The following is a 19,126-nucleotide window of genomic DNA, read 5'->3' on the forward strand; positions in this document are numbered from 1 at the left end:
GACCAGAGATGCAGCTTCCAGTAGCCCCACGAGCGCTACAGTTGTATCGCTACGTATCCCAGACTTTTGATGTCTTCCTGGCCTAACCTTGAGTACAATTAGAGGCCTCGTCAATGATATCGGCTTGTGCGCTCCGCTTTCGACAGCGACCCTTGCTTCCCCGATAGACATGTATCATTTCGAAGCTAGGATCTAACATGGTGTCGAAATCCTGTAAAGACCCAGAGAACCAGCTGGTTTAATTGAGAGTGCGTACCAAGATGGATTTCTGATGTTGGCACTTTGACTTCATGGTTTCCCACAGTCCGCGACCTGGTGTGAACGGTCACGGTGGGATGCATCATCAGATTGGTCGCGCAAGATCTCGCAGTCCAGCGATACTGTGGACAATGCTTTCTTCACAAAAACTGTTGCATCCTCTCTGTAGTGTGTGTCGGCATCAGGTCAGTCGTTGGTGTTAATAGCTAGTCGAATACGATGAGGAGGCGAATATGGTAAGGCACCCCGGGTGCGTAGACCGTTGGGTCAAGGCAAACTGTTCCGACCCAAGGTTTACGTTATGAGGATGCTCTGCTAGTCAATAAGAAGTGAATAAAGGCGACGTGTGAGAGAATGCGTCGTTTGTCGCTCGGTCGACAATCAAATTACGTATCCTTTAGCGGCCGACGATTACGTCCTGCCTAATGCGGCTAGCACGCTGACACTCAGCCCTTCACCTTCCTTAATGTGCATCTCTCCACAACCTCTTCTAACCCCCTAGAACTCCCAAGAAAGCTTTTGTTTTGCGCAAAAGCTTGTAGCAACATTGCGATGAGCGTCACAATGTCTTCGAACCCATCCACTATGAATGCTGGCAGGTCTGCGGGCCGGGGCTTTAGCGACCTTCCGCAAGGTACCATACCAACCTCGGCACAACTTGTTCTCAGCTCACAGACGCGTAGAGGTGCGCAACAGGATATACGCGCTTGCCGCGAATGACAAGCAGCGCCTTATTGAGCAGCACGTCAGCCGGCGCAGTGTCACAACAACAAGTGAAGCGTTCTGGGCTGCGCGCGGTTACTACAGCTTGACTCAGGCGTCACGACAAACGCGTCGCGAGTTCCGCGAACTGTACTTCAGGGACCGTGCTGTATCGGTGCACATTCGCGATGCGCAAGACTACCTGGATACCATTTACCCGTCATCTGGCGATTTTGCCGTCGATCGCAACACCATCAGCGCCTGGCTCACCATACGTACTGATGTCGAACGCCGTGGCAAATACGATACACCCATCGAAATCCGTCCCCTGCTTTTAAGCCTTTTCCAAACGCCTGGTCTCGAGTACGAGTTTGTGGGCAAGGGAGGCGCGATCTTCAACGAACTATTTGTTGGTTATGAAGCGGAGTGGAAAGCCGCAGTGGAGGGCGTCTTCAAGAGCGTGGAGCTGAAGGAACCGAGCGTATTCGGTCTGAGGCTAGTACTGAATCCCAAAAGCACAGTGCCTTGGGTCAAGCAGTGTAAAATATCAGTGACAAGGCTACCGCACGTACCAGAGGATGCATTGGAGTGGTTCAGTGCACTCGGACTGGACACGGAGAACGACATGATCTTCGTGAGGAAAGGTGCGCCGAAGTGGCTGCGCGGCGACTTCATCAAGGGTTCGAAGTAAATTTGGCGATATGGGTTTGTGACAGAGACTCGTCTCCGTGTCAGAAGTTATGGTTGTGTTAATATGGAGTTGAATACTGATTTTTGAGTTGACTGCAGGTACCCGTGGACGTGCAGCGTTCCGAGATCGGGTGACAGAAGCACGTGACCGTGACGTAATCCAGGTGCCGCTCACGATGCGCGATGAGCTGCCATGAACCCAAACAACTAGCAGACGCGTCGATACAGACCAGCGCTCACCTTTACTTTCCGGGTCTGCTTCTGTATGCTGCACTTAACTGAGAGCCTGGTGGGCTCCGACGGCGACTGACTTCTCTAGGAGTGTTCCCTCTTATCCATATCCAGGCACAATACCATGCTTTCCACAAAAGAAAGCTGGGAGTCAATACAATACTTATCCTATTTAACAGCAACACCATGCAGATGTCTCCAGATTTAGAACAGGTGATTCCCACGCGGCAAGCATGCTGGCGGCTTCCAGCAAAGCAACAAGGGGCAGCTCGAAACGCAACCCCCGAAAGACCTTACAAAAGCAATCATTCCACATGGACACAATAAGGTATGTACTGAAAGCTACAGAACAAGGTGAAAACGTGATACTGACGTCCTCTGGTCGCTACGAGCCTAGCGCAAGCATACCGCAGATATCAGCCGTCGATCCGAGCGCGCGAGCGGGCTACTCTCCGCAGGTTCCACCGAGCCGTCACCAGTTGGCAGCCTCTCCTTTCGTGGAGTTGATCATTCCTCCAGTGTTTGTACTCTTGACAGACCCAATAAGTCTTTCATCAGAGATATGCAGCCATGAAGATGGGTGCGTCATTGCGGACGCTGACGCCGGACGCGCGTACAATGTTCGAGAATGTTGCTCTGACTCTGTCGATACGAAGAGGGGATGCATTTTGCCTAGGACTACTGCAGTCTGGCCCAGATCCATACTCGGCTACGTCAGGAGTGTCGTCCGTTGTGCGAATTGACCAGAGATCATCTTCGAGGAGCACGATGACAAGCTTGACTATTTCGAGACATTACCTGAGCACACCGTTCGAATATCTCATCTTTTCCAACGAGAATAACCAGATTCTTGTACTGCAGTGATCACACTGGCGTTCTATCGATCCTTCTGCCTTTATCAGACTCATATTCGCACGAGACATAACGCTCCACCTTGCAGGTGATCGTCGCCCCCACGAAGGTGCGCACGATTCGCAGTGCCGCCGAGCTGCACTACTGGATTTGGGACGACCAACCGGTCTGGGAATTGGCTGTCAACAGGGGCTTTCTCGCATCATCTGAGAGTTTGGCCTTCACCTGAAGCTTGTGTCCGGATACCAGATCGTGGATATGGTTCTGAACGAAAGGCTCACCCTACAGCACTGGTACCAGGGATGATTGAGCACTATCATCAAATGGTAGGCTTCTTTTTCCATTCCTTTTGGTGAGTGATCTAGGGACACGGGGAGGATGGTGACATGGACTTTAAGCACGATTTCTGCGACGAGACACCAACACTCATCGCTTCTTCTTCATGGTTCGGAGGGACTGCGCGCACGATCTCGTATGCGCCAAATTGTGGGTTCGGATAGCTTTCGGTGCTACGCAAACTCGGTGTCACATCCCTCGCTGTCGCATGCGCCACGGAAATCGGCAAATTAGCGACGCGCGAAAGCCACCTCACGCGAGCCACACTTCCGCGCTTTCCGCACCGCCCCTGCTTTGGCCAATCACACGGCGGCCTGCGCCATAGAAGCCATGCTAAGCTTCAAAATTGCGGCGCCATTTTGATGAGACTTCTGCAGCGTGCTGGTGCGGCTAGTCCTGCATTGTGATGGAGAGCTGCTGATGACATGTGGCTAGGAGTGGCTTACGCACGCCGTGGGGAAGGGATTGGGCAGAGCATATATAGCGTGAAGCCCCCGTTGTGGCTGTGTGAAACGCACCACAATTACCATCGTCTACTACTCGTTTAGTCTAACGTTGTCGCGGTACGGGCCTAGCGCTATCCTGATCTACGAGACGAACGCCACCATGTCATTCGAAACCTACATACAGCGCGCAGACAACTACATCACCAAACAGATCCACAAGTTCGAGCAACAGAGACGCGGAACCAGATCGCCGCCGCGTGCAAATGGATATCACCCAATGCCGGTCCTCCACGGGCAACAGCAAGGCCGGCCGCAGTCTCAAGGTGGCTACCCCGGCAGCCCTGCTCCGCAAGGCGGTGCACCATCAGTGCCACAGGGTTGGATACAGGAGTACGACACAAGGAGCCAACGATGGTACTACATAGAGAAAGCCACAGGAAGAAGTCAATGGGAACCACCATCTTTCGCTCCGCCGCGCGCCGCTACATTTCAGCCTGACGTCCGCATGCCCAGTCCATACGAACGTTTTACCCGGGAAGACGAGCAAAGTCAGCGATGGCGCGAGCGATCCAGTTCTCAGCCACAACGGCCAGGGTCTGGTGTAAATGGACATGGACAGTTCCTCAATCCGAGACAGAACGAAGGGAGTGCAGGCGGTAGTACAAGCCCAGGTGGCATGCATAACCAGTTGCCACCAGGATCACATTACGATATGAAGACGGGGAAGGTGGTCAGTAGTATGTTCCCGGAGGGTCAGACTCATCACAGCTGGCAGCAGGAGATACAGAGGATATGATGTTTGTTAAAGATGCTGGAGGAGGAATCAGAGCGACATACACAATGTCACCGACATGGAGTTCTTGCTTTACGGAAAGGAGACCTTCGACGAGTCGATGAGTCCTGGTGTTATTAGTCTTTGATCGAATGTCTATCGTCAAGGTGACTGTGATAGAACTCTTACCGTTGTCATAACATTAGCAACTGCACTGCGCCTTCTGTAACTGGACTTCAGACATCATCGCATCCTAACTGATCTTGTATCCTCATGTTAAAGCTCACAGTCTGGCTGCTTGCCGCGAAGCCCCCGTAAAGTTGCCGTCACTTCATCTCGTTAGAGGTTTCAACACACATCTGCTTTATTAGGATGTAGAAAGAATATTCAGCTGTAATCAGGCCTCGAGTTGACCTGGGATACTCTATTGCTACCAAACTTTACATTTATCTCTTTTAACAATGATGTAGGCTCCAGAGTGAAAGAATTTGTCGAAATATTCCCAACCGTGTTCTTCTCCTTTGTCTAGAAAGCTGCCAGCAAACCGCCGTAACACACACCAGTAAGCCAGAAGCAGACAACCAAAGCTTCTCACAGCCACATCCGGCATCAGATCGACCCTGGAGGATACGTAGAGCGCGGCCAAGGTCTTGAGGAATGGATAAGGTAGAGGCCGGAGACATCGTCCATAGATGTATCCGAACCCGAGTCTATTAAACACCTATATGGCTGATACAAGGGTCACTAGTAAACACGTATTACTGCCAGCCTCGTTCCAACTGGAACAGGAAGGTCAGAGCATCAGCGGCGGCATGGAGGACTGACACTTTATCAGATCCTGCTAGGCAGCAATCGGCATGGAGGGCCTAAGCTGATTCCGATCTGATAAGAGCGTAGGTCCGAACTCCGAGCGAACATTGTATATACTGTACGCAAAGCATGTCACGGTTTATTGGATATGTGGAATTCTAGCTGACGATATTCATTAATATGTTTCATTCCAAAGACCCGGAGAAAGCTGTCGATGGGATTGTTGGTGGTCCGGCACCGGGCATAATCAAAACCGAGCATGAAGCCCGTGACGGGGAAGACCCGGAGATAACGTCTTGGACCACTGACGGTACCGACGACCGCCTGGTGCGGTTGAAGAATGAGTACGGAGTATGTTAATGTCTTACTTTCATAATATTTTGCTAACAAATTAGTCAACATGGGCGTCATCCACAGACACCTCCGATCCTTACAACTGGCAAGCTTCACGCAAGATCACCATGGGAATCATATTCTCTTTCGGCCAGCTGATACCCATAATGTCTGCAAGCATGATTGCACCGTCGCTTCCTGCCATCGCTTCTGATCTCGCCATCAGCGCTTCTACCGCCCAAATAACCATGTCGGTATACTTCCTTGGCATGGGCATCGCGCCGTTCTTAATCGCAAGCGCCAGTGAGATATGGGGAAGGAAGCCAATCTGGATTATATGTAACGCTTGGTACGTGACCTGGAACACACTTTGTCCTGTGGGAAGGAACACTGGCTTGATGATCGTTGGGAGGTTTATGACCGGTGCTGGTGCGAGTGTAGGCGTAACGGTAAATGATGAGAACGATGAACGCCGCCATGACAATGACTAATTCTTCGCAGCTCAATGGGCCAGTCATGGCAGATATGTATGGCGAGAACGAACGCGGCAAATCGCTGGCCATGGTGACCCTACTTCCCTTCCTTGGTCCTGCTCTCGGACCAATCATCGGTGGCCTTGTCACCCACTCCATCCATTGGTCGTGGGTCTTTTGGATCATGAGTGCTTTCAACGCAGTAGTGCTAATTGTTGGATTCTTCTTGATTCGCGAATCATACACACCAGTCTTGCTCCGTCGCAAAGCCTTAGCCGAGGGTGGTAACGTCCTAACCACCAAAGCTGAGCGTGCTCGCATTGCGCAGAACCTCCTGCGTCCAATTCGCATCTTTGTTACAAGACCTATCACCTGGCTCATCTCACTGACCGCGACCTTGTCTTTCGCCGTCTATACACTCATGCTCGCTACTTATGCGTCGCTGTGGATCGACAAATACGGTCAATCTGAGCTTGTCAGCAGCTTGCATTATCTCTCGGTTGCAATAGGTTCGACCCTATGTGGTCAACTCGGCGGCCGCATCATGGACTGGTCGTATCGAAAACAAGCTAAGCGGACTGATGGAAAAGGCGTCCCTGAGTTCCGCATTCCCTACATGGTTCCAGGGATGATCATTATGCCAGCCGGTCTTTTCTGGTATGGGTGGTCGGCCGAGCGCACAATCCACTGGGTGATGGTCGATTTCGGTGTTGTTATCTTCACGCTGGGTAGCTTCATTGTGAACCAAGCAAGCATCGCATACCAGATTGAGGAGTTTGGCCAGTTCGCAGCTTCCTCCGGTGCAGCAATTCGTTCGGTTTCGTATGGCCTCGCATTCGTCTTTCCGATTTTTGCGCCCGACATGTACAAGAGTCTGGGATATGGTTGGGGTAACAGCGCATTGGGTTTCGCCTCGATTGGTTTTGGATTACCAGCAAGTGCAGTGCTGTGGTTTTGGGGCGGTAGGATAAGAGCTGTTGGCAAGTCAGGCTGAGCACAGCGACCAACTACATATGTCAATAGAGCATGGGGGTACGATTGAGGATGTTGAAAAACGGCTGTTTTGAACAAAACCTGGATTGTAAGATAGGTAGAGTCGGAGGGAATACATGATCAAAACGAACGCGTCGCAAGGTCCGCTCGCTATGACGTCATTGCCCCACTGATCCGCCTTGAGAGTCCGATCTCATCTGGAAGGAAGTCTTCACATGCATCACCATCAACTTCCGAACATCGATTCTGACAATTCTGTTCTCTCCGTGACCCGCGTCAGCACATTTGGGGTGCACAGCCGCTACTCTGGCGAAGATGATGAGCTTGAGAATATCTTCGCTGCTATTGCCGCTTCACCCTCGCCTGGCTTGTAGGTCTCAAGCCATGGTTGTTTAACGTTCTCTTGCGCGTCTCGCTCCCAGCTTTCCAATTCATGATCATATCAAATATATTCCACATCGATCTCGGAATCAACCATCCCGCCATCAAAATCATCTCCACGTTCCAGCTGGAGAGAACATGACTTGGATATCAGGGAAAGCACGCCGTTGAGTTCGCCCGACAACGTGCGTTATACGAATGGGTTGGCCGCAGAATGTAACAGGAAAAGAGAAGCGAAAAAGTTCGGATCGTCGCAGGGCGCGAGCTTGATCAGCGACAGCTGGGACTGGATATCTGTGTAGTCGTTGAGGAATGGCGTACCCGTAAGTGGCAGACGCATCAACGCTCGAACGCGATTTACAGCCTTGTTGACACCAGTCTTGTCGTTTGCGATCTTATGCGCCTCGTCCAAGATTTGGCCCCTCCAGTATACGACCATGGTGGGGGAATGTGCGAGAACCGGTGTCTTGAAGAAGTATTCGTGCGACGCTGCAGCGGCCATGGCATCTTCGTAGTCTGACCGTAATGTCTCATAGGATGTTATTACCACATCGACTGCGGCAAGCTCGTATGCAGTATGCGCAGTGGAGTGGTGCCACGACTGGTGTCCATGGTAAACAATGACACTTGGAGGGTTTTCCAAGTGCACCTGGAGCTCCTTCTCCCATAAGGGAATGAGATCGACTTGGACAACGATCAGAAACCCTCCTTGTATGCTCACTTTGCGGTCAAACTCATGCGAATCATGCCCTTCGTCCAAAGTTGTCTTGTCAATCAAGGACCAATCACGCCCATGCATGGCAAAGTCTTGCTTCAAGACGGCGTACAATCCTACGGCTACCAGCGTCTTGCCAATACCCATGCCGTATGCCACAATGGTTCCATGATGGCATGCCTGCAATCTCTGGAGGGCCCTATGGATAGCATGGCGTTGATGTGGGTCGAGAACGATGGGCTCTTTCGCATTGGTAAGCTCCGATGGTGTTGCAAAACCCATCCCCGACTCCGTTGTGTGATCATCTGATCCAACCCGAAGCCCTTCCTGTATCAGACTCCACAGCAAGTCATACTGACTTTTCAGAAGTGCGGGACTCACGTCCTTTGCCTCTTTCGTCTTCTTGTTCTTGTTCTTGCGCTTCCTCTTCGAAGGCTTCTGTTCGTCATCTTCTTTGGGGGCGATATATGCCTCAATGTTCTTTCTCCTCCACGTTGGGTTCAACCCTCCAGTCTCATGGACCATGTTCACGAGCCTGTTTCGGGCATTGGAGGGCGGTCCGGCGGCGTCATCGAAATCTTGGAAAGGTCGCACCCTGAGCGGGTTCCTCCGTTTGAAGTCTGGTGGAAGCATGGCGATGGGTTAACCAACATTGAATACTCCCCGGGTAGGTTATGTGGCGACACCCGCATGCGATCCTAACCTATATCTTCCCCAGTCTTTGACGAAGACTGTTTGTGACCTTGGCTAGGCTCTATGTATCCTTCAGGGTTGTTTATGATGTCGAGGGCGGTTGTGGAAGCTTGGATTGACTGCTCCCGGCGATCAAGCTGGGTAACCTCAAAGGGTTAACAGATGCACGAATACGCCCAGAATTAGTAAGAGTGCTGAATAAATGCTGCCCATAATTCCCTGTAGTCGATACGGATGCGCTTGACTTGATGCGCCAAAGGTTGGGGCAGTTGTCGACGTAGTCGGTAGGTTAACTGCCAGCTCGGGAATCTCGGGAAGAGCTGTCTGAAACCGATCTCGGTCGCAGCCTTGTCGTTCTTCTCCGCGGCCTTGCACAGCTCTCCAAGCTCGGTCCACAGGGGACCAGCAGTGGCTTGGAAGTCAACATCGCAGGCTTCGACGTCGTTCTCTAGGACCTCGAGCATCGCTTGCGAGGTTAACTGCCGATCGTTAGCGAGACTGGTTGTAATCAACTTTTGATGTGTGTTTACCTTGCGAGCATTCTGGCGCTCGACGCAGTTGGCGAGTTTCTTTACCTTTTGAAGAATCTTGTTGGGGGTCTTCTTGTTGGGCATGCCGTCGTTAATGGCCTTGATGTTGTTCTTGTGCGTCTCGATGTTTGCGCGCAACTTCTGGTTCTTCTTCTTGAGTCGGAGTACGTCTCCCTCAAAAGTCGGACAACTTAGAATTGAATGTCGGGTTCGAGTTATCCTGCTCAATGGTTTTGGGTGTTTCCTTGGTTGGCTGCGGAGGAAGAGAGGATGTCGGGTTTGTGGGAGGCCTAGGTGTTTCATTAAGTGTCGAGCCGGGCCCGGCTATCCCCTGGAGCTGATCGAGGGTCGTTGTAGCGATATCTAGCATTTCACTGAGAGGGTCTCTGAACGAGAGCAGAGCGGCATAGTAATTCAGAAGTTAGTGTAGAAAGACAGAGCGCACGGTTAATAAGCGTCGTTGCTTGTTTTGCGTAGTCGTTTTCTATTGCCAGGTTGTATTACGGTTGTCGCTTTGATTTGAATAACACAGTAAGGAATGCGGAATAGCGCTTGCATATAAAACGCTCTTGAGAAGCTGACATATTGATTAGAATGAAGATTGGGCGTTCGTGAAGACAAAGTAAGAAGGCACATAGAACTAGCATGCTGTGTTGGAGCATTAACAGTCTTAGCAAGAGGAAGCGAGTATATTACATGTAATTGGCCTTAATCACGCGTCGCTCTCGGTACATCTGTGGACAAGACAACGGAAATTTTAGTACAAGGTGCACTACGCAGGGCCATAGCGGCGTCTACACCTTTTGTAGCTATGCTGTTATTGTCTCAGGCTTTCGTGCTGACCATGGGCTACCTGGAAGCTGTCACGATTATTTCACTTAATAAATCACGACTTCAACAACCAAGCTGAAGCAGGACGAGGGCCCTGTTCTGAATTCAGGACGCATTCTCTTCTTCATGTATGCCTTAGGCTATACGTTTGTCGCGCACACAAGTCATGAAAATACAGGCAGAAACCCATAACGATTGTTTCAACTGCTGAGAGCATCTCATACGACGAAGCAGTAAGATAAAAATGACGCGTCATCATCAAATGCAAACCCCCAAGCCCACCCAATCGCGACCCATCGCACCCAGCATTCCACGCCACCTTCTGCGACCGCGCCAGAACCTCGCCCTACCTCCCGTCAACACCTTCTGCACTGCACCCCGCCCTGTAGCCATCTGCAACTAGCCATCGTGCATCGATCCCACGACACTCATCGCACATGATATTCGTCCGGTACTGGTACCGAAGCGTGGCTTCGCACGCTAAGCCCGCCAACTTCGGGAACTCCGACGATCCCCTAGGCCGCAATCAGGCCAAGTGCGCGGGAAGATGGCGTAAGCGAGCTGCCCTGGGATGTAATCCTGGTCTGTTAAGGCGATGCCGAATGCATGGAACGGGGAATGTGGGATTTGATGCTGGGCGATGCATGATTGCGCGTGATATTGTGTGATGATGGCCGCGTTGTGCGATCGATGGAAAGTTTCCAGTTGCTAATTTTGCGCCATGGGGTTGGGTCTTGGAGAGGCTGCGTTGCATTGTGATTCGCGAGGAAGCACATTGGCACATGTCCATGCTACTGCTAGAGCCTCCATTACTCCTCACTCAGCCCTGCCTAGTGTATGACGTCCATAGGGTTGATTCCACGCTAAGGTATCTGCCTTACGAACAACCGTTTGGTAAAAGCCCTGGTGCATTGCATCCACTTGCATAATCGGTCGGCTCCGCAGTGTGGGATTCGACGGTGCGAGTTCGATCTGGCCATGTGCCTGTCAAGCTGAAAGCTAGTGCACGACGCTAAAGGCAGTGAGTTCGAGATGCCCATATCGCTCCAGGTCCCACATTCGTTTCTTGATGAGTGGTTGGTTAGTAACAGGCTTGTGTGCGTCTTCGTGTTCATGAGATGGTGTTGACGTGCTTGAAATACCAATAGTGACTAGAATTATTGACATGAAAAGAAGAAAAGAAGACGAAAGAAAGGTAACAACTCAAGAAGGAACTAGGACATGGGGATACAGCCTAAAAGCCGCAATTGACAAAAAAGCGAGAAGAAGAATAGAGGAAACGCCCGAACAACTGTTCCTGGGTCAACTTTACCCGAACTTCGCTGTGCTTTTGCCATGCTTTGCCATCACTTCTCATGCCTATCTGCCGACCGGTCGCTTATGCCTTCCAAAAGAGCGGAACATGTCCCATGCACCGAAATGATTCAAGACGCCGACGCCAACGCTAACGCTAAAGTAGGCTATCATCCAGGGCTACCCCAAAGAAACAAAGTGTATGTGCTTCCCAAACCGTGTGACCAGCACTAGAAGAGTAGTATTCAAAAAGCCTGAACAATGAATCGCGATGTGTAGGCATGTCTTGCCAATAGAGACTCGCCGGAGCAGACGTGTGCGGGGAAACGATGAAGAACGGAGGGACGAATCCGCTGCGGTATGATGTGGGAGTGGGCGTATTCGTAGGATGGCGGTAATATTCTCAATCTGATGGAGAGCTCCGGGCGGTGTTGTTGGATCGTAAATGCTCATCGTCGAGTCATAAGTATCTGTTGGATCTGTGCCAGCGAAGGATCTTCATTCAGCCACTTGCCCTGCGAGGCGTCTGCGGCGCGCAGCGTGTTCTCGACATAGGCATCGCTGATTGCGAGGAGTTCCTGTAGTCCGATAGTCAGTTTAGAACTTAGTGAGCTAGCATGCAATCTTCCCAGCCTGGTGCTTCTCGTCGCTTCTGAATCCCTCTCCTCCAATCTCGGAGTGGAATAGGGCAATGGCACATTCAACGTACGTTTCTCATTGTAGCGTCAGCCTGCTGGAGTGCACCCAGATGGCTCGCGTTGGGCCTCTGGCCACGCAAGACGCTGTTGCGGGCGTTCATCCACCGCAGGCCAGCGTGGGCTCGTAGGTAAGCGCGTTGGCATTGGAAGCGTCGCACAGCGGCGTCTGTGATGATGCTAGAACTCGTCAGACTCCTCTTTCGTGCTGGCTGCTGCAGTCCTTCATGAGGGGAACAGGCAGGAGGAAGTTGCCTACTTTCTCAGTTGTTGCTTCTCTGCCTCCGGATCCCCTGAACCCGTACTGGCACTGCCAGAAAAGGGTGTCTGTAGGATGGCCTGTGCCTCGCTGGTGCATTGTCGTAGCAGAGAGTAACCCTCAAGGTAATACTCTTCTGCTGTGGGAGTGGCGCGTAACTGGACGAGGTAGTGTTGTAGGTTGCGGAAGTCGGTCATGATCTCTGCAATGCGCATGGCACGGGCATCATTGACTATATGTAAGTCAGCCTTTGTGTTTTGAATGGTCGAATGAAGTGGGGAAGTTGGGAGGATAGAATTATTTTGCTGGAGCAGGGAGAGCCTTACGACCGTCAGACATGGTGGCTTCTGTTTTTTTTAAATTAAGATCGACTGGCGACAGATTGATGAAGTGGCTAATAAGAAGTAAGTCGTAGATAGCAGAAGAGAACTAGGCTTGCTGGTGTGGATGGGCAGTGAATTGAGGCGGCGTGGCGAGTATTAAATAGCATGTAGAAGACATGTATCCACGATGATGATGGTGGTGGTAGTGTTCATGAGCAAGGCTCTCGATAGCGTAGGGTAGGAATAGCCATGCGTGCAGGGCTGCTCCCGCCGCTACCATAAGGACGTCCCACTCTGGGAACGTGAGTAGCTCCCAGCTGTACTAGGGCCCTGGCCTGGTAGACCACTCAGGACCTTGCATTCGGCAGCTCGAGGCTTGTGAGGAGGTGTGAGAATCGGCATAGTAGCATCACCGTCAGTACCAGTCTCCACTACAACGGGATAGCCAAACATGCAGGAACCGTGCGTCTGCATCTAACCATGCCTATTTTTCGATGCTCCGCTACGTTTGCTCTCCAGCTGGAATGAGCAGCGTTGTGCTGGACCTTTTCAGCAGCCCTAAAAGCGCCACATCGAGCGAAGTAGTTTAGCGAGCCAGCCCTGGTAGGCTGCATCGGGTAAGGCATCAAGGCCAAGCTGTGTATCTCAGCCGCAGCATCCGCTCTGATTGGACGATGCTTATAATTAGTGGTGCGGTCTTCGCGTGGTAGTCCGCTGAGTATGAACCTGGAAGTGCGTGCCGGCGTAGGGTTGACGTGCGCGCAAAGTCGAACAACGCTCGCGAAAGCCACGGTAAGCCACGGTCAGCCACGCGACGGCTGTGCTGGGCACTCCGACGACTAGGAGCCAGTAGCATGACGTCGATGGAGCAGTTCGCGAGTTATTGCAGACCGTTGCAGCTGAGGCAGTATGGGAATCTGGTGTCATGGGCGAGACCAAGTGGAGTCATGGCTGAACTCACCACATGTTTCTTGTCCCAGGACCGGCCGCTTCGTCACAGTTGCGCTTATGCAGGAGAGTACAGTCTAACGTCTTCATTCATGGTGCTGCTGGAGCACTTTTGACGTCTGAGAGGTCGTATCATGCTATCTGTTGTTATCGTCATGGTTCGTCTCAGTCATACCTCAGCGACCCACATGCCGTTCCAGCTCCACAGGCAGTCCTCCTTCCTTAGTCCTTGTCCGCGATTGACTGTAGTCGTTCATCGATTTCCTCTTCGGTGAGCGCCCTGAAGGCGGAGTCTGTGCCCTCCTGGCCGTTGGTCTTGGGGCCTCCTACGATGCCAATCTCCAATTCGTTCTTCTTGAAGTCGACCGACAGGACGGTGCTCAAGGCGGTGATGGCCAGCTCGACAACCTCCTCCCAGTTGCCCTCAGCATGCTCCTTGTTCTTCAGCTTCTTCTCGAGGAAGTTGAGCGCCTCCTGCGTCTTGGGTCCGGAGGCTGTTGCCTTGTAGCCTACGTAGTAGCCAGCTGGATCGCACTTGTAGAGTTGGGGGCCGAATTCAGAGTCGAGGGAGACGAGGGTCGTGGCCACACCGAGCGGTCGCATATAAGCCTGCACGTTGCTTAGCATCCAGTCGCACCTTCTTCATGCATCGCCACTTACGCGCTGTGTGTAGACCTGGCTGATGTTGGCTATCCTCTTGGCCAGTACGTCGCAGGGCATCTCGTAGCCGTACTTGTAGCGGAACTCGGCAGCCTCGCCCCGCGCTCTGCTCACGGAGGCTCTCGCATCGGCGATGGATCCGGTCATGACACAGCCGACTGAGGGCGACAGGCGGAAGATGTGGGATACGGAGGAGGGGTCGATGAGCTTGTCCTGTGCATATCGTCAGCACCTCGTGCAGCCCGTCGTGCTTGCCATACGTACCGGCACCTTCTTCTGCGAGATGACTACTGCGCAGTCCTTGCCCCGCACGCCCAATGATGTGATGTTTGCTGCCGTAATCGCCTTGAATGCATACTCTGCATGTCGTGTTAGTCGTGGCTCCTCCAGCAAGTCGCGGGGTCTATCGTTGCTCGGCCGGCGCAGATAGCTCGGGATGCGTACCGACTTGGTATAGACGACCTTGGTCCGAGAAGATGGTAATGTGTCTGTCGTAGCCTGCGCTTCCTGTATGACGAGGTCCCTGTTAGCATGTATGCGGCAAACACCAGGTTATAGCTTCGACGCACCAGACATGATGGGCGGTGGTGATTCTGTGTATTTGTAATTGGCGGCTTCAGCTGCAGCAACGGGTTCCGGAGATTTGCGTAAGCTCGGTGGGCGCGGTCTGGGGGTTGAAGGCGAGGTTGTCGGCGTTGGCTGTCACTACACGCGTTGCTTGTGGCCTGGAGCTCTGGGATCGCCGTCACTTGGTCTGTGCCTTCCTAGATCAGCCCCGAAATTCTCTGCCTGCGACCTCTCATTCGACCTTTCCCTCCTGACAGGACGCTCTGCTCCAGCTGATTCGGTCATGCGCGATGCGATTTAACTCTTTGATACAGATATCCATATTCCGCATCTGATCATGGCTAATGTGTTTGAACCGGGCTACATCCCGGCTTGGAGACGGCTAGGGCTCAAACTGAGGCACGAAGAAGAGGCCGAGTCCGGAGACGCCGTACCTGAACATAAAACACCATCGATCGACCACCAAACAACTACAGACTATCGTGCGCAATCTTTGCCATCCCAGAAGCGTGCCGTAAATGGCAAAGACTCAAAGCTTGGCAAACGGAAACACCAACATGAGGCAGCTGAGGATCATCAACAGGATCCCAAGAAGAGTCGGGTTAAGGCCACGGAAAGCGACGTCAACGGAGCTACTAGTTCCGAATTTCCAGTCGTGACTTTTGATGTCGAGCCAGAGGCTCCTACGGAACAGACTCCAGCAACAAACAAGCCGTTCAAAGGAGGAGATCCGAATTATCGAAAGAAGAAAGAGAAGCCAGCCAAACGCCGGAGAGAAGAAAAAGAGGGTGATTCTCAGCCTAAGACGCGTCCCAAGCCAAGCTCCACTCACCCACATCACGAGCCAGCGTACGCGACAGCGCGTCCAACTTTACTTGCGTCGACTGAGTTGGACCACGCCAGCCCAGCCGCCGCCACAACACCACAAAAGCTCCCCAAGAAATCCAGCCGCAAGGAGCCCTCTGACTCACCCCCACTGGCAGACCAGAGAAAGTCAGTCGCATTCACCCCCGATACCAAACGGTCCGACGGGAATACGGGCCAGGATTATTTCAAAGCCTGGGTTGCCGAACAGAAGGGAACTGGACCCGTCTCCCAGCCACCAGAAGTCTCCAACTTTGTACTCCATTCAATCATTGCTGAGGAGCAGAAGACGGCGAGGAGGAACGGACAACTAGACAAGAAACCAGCGCCAGAAGCAGAACCCAAGGAAGCCGCCAGTTCGAAGATCCCAGATGCTGAACTAGAAGAGAAGTCGAAACCGCAGCCAAAGCCGACACCACAAGCAGCACCGAAGCCTACGTCGAAGCCTGCCGAGGCGAAATCTACACCTGCATCTGCAGCTGCGCCAAAGGGAAAGAAGAAGGATCCTTCGGTATACATTGCCTATCTCAGGCAGTACCACTACGATCGCGACAACTGGAAGTTCAACAAAGCGAAACAAAACGACGTTGTTGATAACGCCCTAAACATCTTTCGCATCCCTAACGAGCATTCTGAGGCCCTAGTTGAATACATCGCTGGTCTTCAAGGAGCTGGTGTGATCGAACGTCTGCGCGAACGTTGCAGGGCAACGGTGAAAGACATCGACGAGCAAGACGCCCAGATGAATGACGCGGAAGCCAAGAAGGTCGCGCGGGAGGACGCAGAACAGGAGCGCATCCTCAAGGAGCGGAAGAGGAGAAAGACAGAAGGCGACATTACAGACCTTGGCGAACACGAGTACAGTGCCGGATTCATTCGACGTCTGCAAAGGCGACGAGCTGAGGCACTCCTAAATGCTTTGGGTCGCGCTGAGCCCGTACTGCCAGCAGTGGCCCCAAGATCTAGCATCAACCCTTTAATGGAGCATGTGGAGCCAGCGAAGCCCGTTGCACGAAAGCGGAAGCGCAGGACAGAAGTGTCGAGTGATGAGAGCAGTTCGGACAGCAGCGACTCGGACAGTTCAGACTCCGACTCTGATGACAGCAGCGACGCGGATTCTGGATCAGACAACGCGACTTCTGCCAAGAGCGCCAGCAGCTCTAGCAGCGAATCGGGAAGCAGCGACAGTGACAGCGCCAGCGAGAGTGATAGCGATAGTGATAGCGATTAGAATGGCGATTGGGAGTTGGAAATAGGAGCAATGGATGGAGTTTACAAGGCATTACCAATCCTCTTCTTCTCGTCTTTGCAGTGGATACCTGCAGGCCTGAAAGAGCTATCTTTACTGCCACAACTGTACATATTAAAACGGTCGCAAGGAAACATTCTTGTGGAAAGTCGATACTAGTGGTACTCGGCAGAACAAACTACAAGACGAATGAGATCAAGCATGCGCAGTACATCGTGCCTTCCCGAATGATGCATGTACGATACCCGAAACAGTTAGTGCATCGTCAACATGCAGCAGGTTCCCCGCCTCTTTGCCTCCACAGACATTTGGTGATTGCCTCATCCATCTTGTCAGCATCCGTTCCATAGATCATCGTAGGATACAGCACTGAGAGCGATGGCAATGTCACGCCTGCCCACCGAATTAATCGAGCACATAACCACCTACCTGGACCTCCCAAACAACCGTTCACTTCGCCTCACCAGCCCATCTCTGAGCAGACAAACCTTCCATGTATTCAAAGACCGTTTCTTCCGCCAACACACCCTCCAATGGACCCAATCCGCCTTTTCCAGATTACTAGAAATAACATCTCACCCCCATTTCGGCAACGCTATCCAGCATCTCATCGTAGACGCCACACCTCGCCACTCAATCCATCTTTGGCAAGCACAAATACGTATCGCAGAAACACAGGGCATTGCTACGCCATATGGTACCGCATCAGCTACCCGCGATCTCGAAGCACAATATATCGCCGATTACACAGTATCAGAAGAAATAGCCAAGTTCTTCAGCGAAACAAGATTCGATCGCAAAAGCCTGGTGACTATTTTCGAAAGACTGGAACGTCTGGACTCCATCACATTTGCGTACGAAGGCATGCACGAGAAATACGCAAAGTTCTGTACTCGGTATTGCAAGAGCAGCCAGCAAGAGATGTCGCGGCCATTTGTCTCCACCATGGCTGCGATTGCGGAATCCAAAGTGCTGGTTCGACGCATTCAGGTAGACAGCGACAAAGCCTTCGGCGCAGTCAGTATCGGCAAGCTGGAAACGCTGGGTCCTTCGCTCCGCTACTTCGATCACGCGTTCGAGAAGCTGGATACACTGCAACTGCATCTCCGGGATCTACGCTCTTCAGTCTCAGGCTTCGAGATAGACACTACACGCGCGCCGTTCGTGGTACGCTTCCTGGCTAAAGCACGGAATGTAAGGAACTTGGAACTGAGCTGTTACAGCATCTTGGAAATGGATGTGTTTGGGGAAATGGCACGGCATTGCCACTTTGAAAAGTTGGAGGATTGTAAACTTTCCGTTATGCGGATCATGAACGGCGACGATCTCCTTACGCTCCTGCAGCCGGCAGAGAACACGCTGAGATCGTTGAGTATGAGGTACATCATGAATTCAGATCCCTACAACACGTGGTGGCACATCTTGAGCCGCGTTGCTAAAGAGGAGGACGTGCTGCCGCGTTTGAATCATTTGCACTTGGGCTGCTTGATCTCCGATTCCAGGCGCAGGGTATGGATGAATGAGCTGCAGGTGCAGAGCTTTGCTGGGAGCGATTGGCGAGGACATTTATCTGATGCTCTTGGTCAATACAAGACGAAAGCAGCAGACTCGTCGTGGAGTCTAGGCGCTCTTGCATATCCGTTTGTTGGGTTGAGCGTGTGAGATGCAGCTATGGAGGAAAGTACACCATGAACTATATGACCTCCGTCCGCGCTGCAAAACATCTTTCGGGGTATATGTGTTTCTTGCAGAGCGTAGGTACTTTGCCGTGTACAAACAACACCAGCGTGCTCAGCCAACACTTCAAACCATTCGTGCAGCTTATTTCCGGCTACGACGGTTCATCCACGGGGTCTATCATTGACACTGAAACGCAAGGCTTGCTGCTAGATGGTGAAGATACATCACGCCGTTGGACAATAGGCAGAGATGACATCGTACCCGATGCTCACAGGGCAACAGAAGAACAGTGGCAACAGTGACCGCCGGAGGGGTCAAACCCTCGGACAGCGAGTGGACGTGATAGTCTTTGACCACGGGTAGATAGCCGTTTCAAGTGTACCCGGTGGCGGACCGCCTCGTCCGTCATCAAGGGTAGGTCAGATCGGAAGTCCGTTGAGCTCAGGACCCTGTGAAGCATTGAATAGTCCGAAAAGTAACTTCTGCTACACTGCAAGATGTCACCCGACGGCGAAGATTGAGCCGAGGTTATGCGGTTGTTG

At 52.2% G+C, this 19,126-nt stretch overlaps 8 protein-coding genes across 8 annotated transcripts; 4 read left to right on the plus strand and 4 right to left on the minus strand.

The window, feature by feature from the left end:
- Nucleotides 1-822: 822 nt before the first annotated feature.
- Nucleotides 823-1,651, plus strand: J4E83_003829 (uncharacterized protein; the record flags this gene model as incomplete). Its single annotated transcript, XM_049330762.1, has 2 exons — nucleotides 823-892; nucleotides 942-1,651. 2 exons carry the CDS (start codon nucleotides 823-825, stop codon nucleotides 1,649-1,651), a joined length of 780 nt encoding a protein of 259 aa, XP_049190179.1.
- A 3,626-nt stretch (nucleotides 1,652-5,277) lies between these two features.
- Nucleotides 5,278-6,897, plus strand: J4E83_003830 (uncharacterized protein; the record flags this gene model as incomplete). Its single annotated transcript, XM_049330763.1, has 3 exons — nucleotides 5,278-5,448; nucleotides 5,493-5,879; nucleotides 5,932-6,897. The coding sequence occupies 3 exons, from the start codon at nucleotides 5,278-5,280 to the stop codon at nucleotides 6,895-6,897; spliced, it is 1,524 nt and encodes a 507-aa protein (XP_049190180.1).
- Nucleotides 6,898-7,467: 570 nt separating this feature from the next.
- J4E83_003831 (uncharacterized protein) lies at nucleotides 7,468-8,625 on the minus strand (the record flags this gene model as incomplete). The annotated part of the gene is made up of 1 exon (XM_049330764.1): nucleotides 7,468-8,625. The coding sequence occupies one exon, from the start codon at nucleotides 8,623-8,625 to the stop codon at nucleotides 7,468-7,470; it is 1,158 nt and encodes a 385-aa protein (XP_049190181.1).
- Nucleotides 8,626-8,867: 242 nt separating this feature from the next.
- Nucleotides 8,868-9,518, minus strand: J4E83_003832 (uncharacterized protein; the record flags this gene model as incomplete). The annotated part of the gene is made up of 1 exon (XM_049330765.1): nucleotides 8,868-9,518. The coding sequence occupies one exon, from the start codon at nucleotides 9,516-9,518 to the stop codon at nucleotides 8,868-8,870; it is 651 nt and encodes a 216-aa protein (XP_049190182.1).
- Nucleotides 9,519-11,788: 2,270 nt separating this feature from the next.
- On the minus strand, nucleotides 11,789-12,632 carry J4E83_003833 (uncharacterized protein; the record flags this gene model as incomplete). The annotated part of the gene is made up of 4 exons (XM_049330766.1): nucleotides 11,789-11,917; nucleotides 12,049-12,214; nucleotides 12,294-12,525; nucleotides 12,620-12,632. The coding sequence occupies 4 exons, from the start codon at nucleotides 12,630-12,632 to the stop codon at nucleotides 11,789-11,791; spliced, it is 540 nt and encodes a 179-aa protein (XP_049190183.1).
- Nucleotides 12,633-13,786: 1,154 nt separating this feature from the next.
- Nucleotides 13,787-14,800, minus strand: J4E83_003834 (uncharacterized protein; the record flags this gene model as incomplete). The annotated part of the gene is made up of 5 exons (XM_049330767.1): nucleotides 13,787-14,173; nucleotides 14,225-14,437; nucleotides 14,489-14,583; nucleotides 14,669-14,731; nucleotides 14,794-14,800. 5 exons carry the CDS (start codon nucleotides 14,798-14,800, stop codon nucleotides 13,787-13,789), a joined length of 765 nt encoding a protein of 254 aa, XP_049190184.1.
- Nucleotides 14,801-15,128: 328 nt separating this feature from the next.
- Nucleotides 15,129-16,886, plus strand: J4E83_003835 (uncharacterized protein; the record flags this gene model as incomplete). Its single annotated transcript, XM_049330768.1, has 1 exon — nucleotides 15,129-16,886. One exon carries the CDS (start codon nucleotides 15,129-15,131, stop codon nucleotides 16,884-16,886), a length of 1,758 nt encoding a protein of 585 aa, XP_049190185.1.
- A 402-nt stretch (nucleotides 16,887-17,288) lies between these two features.
- Nucleotides 17,289-18,566, plus strand: J4E83_003836 (uncharacterized protein; the record flags this gene model as incomplete). Its single annotated transcript, XM_049330769.1, has 1 exon — nucleotides 17,289-18,566. The coding sequence occupies one exon, from the start codon at nucleotides 17,289-17,291 to the stop codon at nucleotides 18,564-18,566; it is 1,278 nt and encodes a 425-aa protein (XP_049190186.1).
- Between the last annotated feature and the right edge of the window lie 560 nt (nucleotides 18,567-19,126).

This window comes from Alternaria metachromatica (genome assembly GCF_023757995.1).
Source record: "Alternaria metachromatica strain BMP 0045 chromosome Unknown scaffold_6, whole genome shotgun sequence".
Taxonomy (NCBI): Eukaryota; Fungi; Ascomycota; class Dothideomycetes; order Pleosporales; family Pleosporaceae; genus Alternaria; species Alternaria metachromatica.